Source organism: Cynoglossus semilaevis, chromosome 15 (assembly GCF_000523025.1).
Source record: "Cynoglossus semilaevis isolate Cse_v1.0 chromosome 15, Cse_v1.0, whole genome shotgun sequence".
NCBI classification, from domain to species: domain Eukaryota; kingdom Metazoa; phylum Chordata; class Actinopteri; order Pleuronectiformes; family Cynoglossidae; genus Cynoglossus; species Cynoglossus semilaevis.
In genome coordinates this window covers 11,382,349-11,387,845 of record NC_024321.1, presented here as the reverse complement: position 1 = coordinate 11,387,845, position 5,497 = coordinate 11,382,349, and the positions used below count along the sequence as shown (strand labels likewise).

The following is a 5,497-nucleotide window of genomic DNA, read 5'->3' as shown; positions in this document are numbered from 1 at the left end:
GCTGGAAACCTGGACATGATGACAATGATTGATCTAACACACACACACACACACAGATGCATTCGTAGGAAATGCAACAATTCTGAAATCTGTCATTTGTTAATGCTCTCTAACCTTCATTTATCTGCAGAAGGACGTCATGGGTTTTGACCGAACGACTTTTTGTTAAACATAAACTGATGCTTTCGAGACAATGAGAGAAATTCAGGACACGTTTAAAACTGGGTCACATGAGGGCCTTTCATGAACAAAACCTTTGTTATTGATTGGTGCAGTTTTTTTTTCTGTCCACAGTATTTGCTTGGATTCTGATTTGTACGATCGTATAAAAATAAATTGAATTTGCGTCACAGTAAAAATATTTTTCTCACAGAATTTGAGCAATATCTTCAGGACCCAAAAACGAACCACGTTAAGGTTCAGGTTAAGGTGGAACTTGTCCTTAACTTGGTACGTTTCTGGGTCCTCAACACAGCATCACCATGATGATGATAAACCTCGTGACATCTGTTTGTATACTGAGTAGTGTGTCTTACAAACAAAAGTTTTCCCACTGATAACGCTAAGATAATATTTGTCTTTTTGGTTGTTTTAGAAAGGTCTAAGTTAATTACTCGGTTGCAGATTTTAGAATTCAAATAGATTTTCGAATTTTAGAAAAAAAGATAATCAGATCTGTTGAAGAAGACCTTTGTGAGTGTCTTTCTTCAATTCCTGCCAGTGTATAAGCATGGTCTTCAACTAAACAGGAAACAATTTTAGTCAATTATGAGGTCATTTAAACTAGAATATTATTATATTTCATTACATATACCTTTTGTTGCATTTTTGTTTGGTGGTGTGTCTTGGGGTTTTTCCTGATGATATATATATATCTATATATATGTGGCTCAAAAGGGTTGGGAAACACTGGTCAGGCCTATGATGAGTCAATGGGCCTGAATGTCTTCTTCTGGCTCTACAGTAAGTGGTCTGACCCCATCGTATTCTAGCTATCAACACCCAACATCACCAACCCCGAAAAAAACCTGGTCTCTAGTCTTGACTGCCAGTCCTGTGGTAAACCGGAGGAAATGTGGGGAAGAGTGTAAGACTGGGCTGGAGAAATAGACAAATATTAAAGTCAGGGCTAGACATAAGTAAAAGAAACAGAGAAAAAAACCCATCTGGTAGCATTTAAACTGTCTTTCTTGTCACTGACTGTCTCTTCCTGCTTTGCTCATTAATATCTCTCACTCCTCTGTACGTGTGTGCGCTCACAGTACGGAACCAAACAGTTCCTACAAGCTGAGGATCAAAACATCTGTTTACATGGGCAGACCACAGGCTGGATTCCTGCTCTTTGATTGGCTGCTGAGGCTTTGCATCTGTAATCTTCAATGGAGGAGCTGCTTTTGTAATCCTAACATAATTTTTACCCTCGCTGGACTATTAGGAGGCATTTAAGGTCAACCAAAGAAATGTTGAAAGTAATGTTTCACCTATAAGTTTGGACCACTGGGCAGGAGGACGGAACAGTGGGTACTGTTTCGGGAAGGCCTGTGGGCTCCAGTGACCTGTAAAGACCAGGATGTAGGAAGCGGGACCCTTGGCTGTGCAGTCCGTCCCATTGAGTGGTCGTAAAGGCCCCGCAAAAGTGAAGCAGAGCTTCAGAAGCACGACGAGGAGCTGCTGCAGCCAACCACAGTTCAGGTGCTGTGATGACATCATCTGGAAGAAATGGAGAAATGAAAAATGCTTGTGAGAAGTTTTACTCACCCATCATTGGTGTGTATCAGGTTTGCACATGGTTTAGTTGAAATGAAAAAAATCTGCACGTAGACTTGTCCTTTTTTTTTTTTTTTTTTTTTTTTAAATGTGCGGTGTATTTTGAACTGAAAAGCTGCTGAAATAGCACTTTGGCACCAGAGCCTCGGCAAACAAATGGAAGGATCCTAACATGTACATTGAGGAAACCAAACCCAGACAATTCTGGAAAATCAGCGTAAGAAGGGAAATTCCACGCCTCTGACCTCATATCACACATTGATTTTATCAGAGAACTCAGATTCATGAACCCTTTGACCCCGAGGCCACTGTTTGAAATAAATCTCCGAAAAGTTCAAGTGAAGACAAGGCTAACAATAACCTAAGCTCATCCCCTCCGCTGAGCTCTGAGCGTTGCTGCGCTGCCAATATGTGGCCACACGGCAGAACATTTAACATTCGTCATTGTCACAGTGATGTCTGCCACAGGAGAGGCCCGAAAATAAAACTTCATGGCTGAGAGTGGATGTAACTCCTGCTGCTCTACTGACCTCACCGACTGACCATGCACTGACCACTGCTGAGTCACAGAGACACGTTCTGGTCAGACATGTGCACAAGGACGGTTATTGGTGAGAACACTTTTCAGGTTTTGCATCAGGCGTGGGAAAACTTTTGGACTTACGGGCCATAATGGGTCCTAAAAGTTGACGAGGGAGCTGGGTGATGAGCAGAAAGATGGAGCATTCGTGTAAATTAAGATGACATTTAAAAGTAATGCATAAAGGCTAAAATGCTAAAATGCTTTTAGCCTATGCCATCTATTGGGGAAATGTGGGCATTGCAGGGAAAAGGATGGAGCACGGAAAACAGAGGTATAATGATAACATAAATTCATAACATAATTTTGATATGGTTGGCGGCCGGAATAAAAAGCCGAGCGGGCCGCATTAGGCCCCCAGGCCGTAGTTTGCCCAGGCCTGTTCAGCACACTGTAAAGTGGGTCTCACCCAGAAAAGGTCAAGATGAGGATGAGTTCTGGTGTGCAGCCCAAAGTTTACATGCCAAATATGGGTTACTGGAGCCCAGATATTCATCAGTGCGTGTTTGTGTGCCAGGAGAAATGGGTTGTGGGCCAGACCAAAATACAAAATATCCATCTCTTAAAAAAAATGTTATTTTAATTTGCTCAAATTACAACATAAAAATCGTTCCTCGGAAATCATCAAGGTTTCTTGTCAGTTGACACAGTTTTCATATAGTTACAAAACCTCCATACGTCTCGGGCCAACAGACGTACGAGAACACTTTCCCTGAACGCATTTCAAGGAAATTACTTTGGACTGAAATAACATCATCCATTTTTTTTTTCAACTCAAAAAACTGTGATGTTATTTCACTTATGTCCTGTTTTACTGGCAGATGGTCTAACTTTGAAACAACAGTTTATGACTTGACGACAGATGAATTCTTCTGTGTTTGAGAGTTATAGAAAAGGAAAGTAATGTTTGGTGGCTGCAGCCCTGTGTGGCAATTCTAATACTACAGCGGAACATCAAGCAGCTGCTCAGGGCACACAGTTAAATATGGGCAAGTCCACTGCTGTGCCAACATTCACATGCATGCAAATGTAAATGCTGTGTGCGCACACACACACACACACACACACCAAACAGAGGCTGAGGTCCAGCCTCGTTTCGTCCCTGAGGTCTATTTACGAGGCTCAGATTGAATTCCCCTGCAAATATAGCCTAAACTCCAACTCTGACACTTTTCTAACCCCAGCCTTAAATGTCAAGGAGTTTTATCATTTCAATTTCTCCCCTTAATGTATATCCACCCCTGCAGAGCTCAACACTGAGCCAGAGAAATCCCTCCTGTGCGCAGCCTCGCGGTGCCCAGTATCAGTCATCTCATCATCTCTAGTGTCTGCGTTTGTTTTTCTTTGGGAAAAATGACATCACAATATAATCTCCAGTTTTTGACCCACATTCAGAGACGGTATAGCCGTTGAGGTTTTTTCACATCTCGATGTGATCTTTACTGCTACTGTCCCGTCAACGCCAACCAGTACATTTGGGATAGAAAAGGAGGTCAGTTCTGTGACGGGCTGTTTCACAAGATGTCCTTCTTTTTCTGGCTTTTCCACCCACTTTCACACATACAAAAAGCAAACCCCAAACTTTATGAAAAAATATAAGCCAGCTCACAGAAACCAAAATGTTAAATGATACCAAAAAAGTTTAAATTAAGTAAAATTGAAAATGCCCAGCTTATACCCAGCTTATAGACAGAAAAGACAGTTTTCATATACCCAGCTTATAGACAGAAAAGACAAAAATCAGTAAAAATAGAGTAGTTAGAAATACAAAGAAGTCGCTAAAATGTCTCTTAAAATTAACTAAAACGGATTACTAACCGTTGTCATTCAAATTAGATTAAAATAATATAGAAAATAACCTAAAGCTAACAACTGAGCTCAAACGTAGCCAAAAATATATTAAAAGGCTAAAGGAATGCTAACAAGATGACAGAATTCAGAATTAGCATTGCAATAGCCAGATGCTAGCCGGATGATAGCATAAAGGTAACTCAAAAGACTGAAATATATTTAGAAATTGCCAGAAGTTAACCTGAAACATGTCTATTGTTACTGTAAAAAAAGTAAAAATGAACCCAAAGCTAAAGTGCTAAAGTGCTAAAGTGTTAGCCTTAAAAGTGTCATAAACCAAGTAAAACTAAGCTAAATAACAAAACAGAATATGTAGTTGTACATTCAATCACGTTGGAATGATCTCAAATACCACAGAAATAAGTACTGGGACCAAAAAGCCCAAATTCTTACCCTGATAGGAACAGTAAGAGCACTCATCCATAACTTCTACTGAATGACTCCGGGGAACCTCGTTTTCTTTTATTGTCCTCACATGGCTACAGGTTTGGTTGTAACCCCATCAGGTGATAAATACCGGTACTTACACACATACACACATTCCAGTCAGTGGGAGATGAACTTTTTTTTCTGTTTTAGTGGAGGTTCACATCATGCATCTTGTTAAATTTTAGGGTCATCCATTCAACAGCTGGTGCTCACTGAGATTTGAGTGGAGCAGGAGAAGCGTCCACCTTCCCTCTGAACTTGTCACACTGACACTGTAGCATGCTATAGAGACATTTCTTAAATTTCAACACATACACACTGAGCCTCATCAGTCAACCAGCAGGTCAAGTCTCTGCTGCTGCTGCTGCTGCTGCTGCTGCTGCTGCACCACCACTGGGCAGCACCAATACAGACCATATGGTATTTATTCCTGCACACACAGGAAGACATATTCAACATCAAACTCACACTGACGTGCACTCACGCCAGCGACATGCTCTCATCACTCAGCTTAGTCAGGCACAAGACCTAATAAAATAAAGGGATGTGGTAACGGAGCCAAACGCAGTCACAGCGCCCCACGGCTTCCTCCACTGTGTAATTACAGCAGCTTCACGCAGGGTTTATACACCCGCTCGCTTCAGCCCACATACACAGGTAACGCCAAGTGAGCACGCACCATAAAATATTTGTCCGCGCAGAGGGAGGTGAGTTGATTTTTCAACAAGGAAGATAATTGGTTTGGGGTTTGTTTTTTCTCTCTCTCTCTCTCTCTCTCTCTCTCTCTCTCTGCTGGTGAAAAGACTCAGTTGTGATGATGAAGCTTTTCACACAGCCATGAACAAAGTGCACTGACACACTTTGTCAGGA

The 5,497-nt window shown here is 41.4% G+C and overlaps 1 protein-coding gene across 2 annotated transcripts in view; it reads right to left on the bottom strand.

Moving 5' to 3' along the window:
• spon2a (spondin 2a, extracellular matrix protein) overlaps positions 1–5,497 on the bottom strand; it is a 16,605-nt gene that overhangs the window by 8,408 nt on the left and 2,700 nt on the right. For both annotated transcript variants that reach the window (XM_025063017.1, XM_008327121.3), the window contains exon 2: positions 1,482–1,710. In XM_025063017.1, coding sequence (XP_024918785.1) covers positions 1,482–1,710 — 229 coding nt within the window. The remainder of the gene's footprint in view (positions 1–1,481; positions 1,711–5,497) is intronic.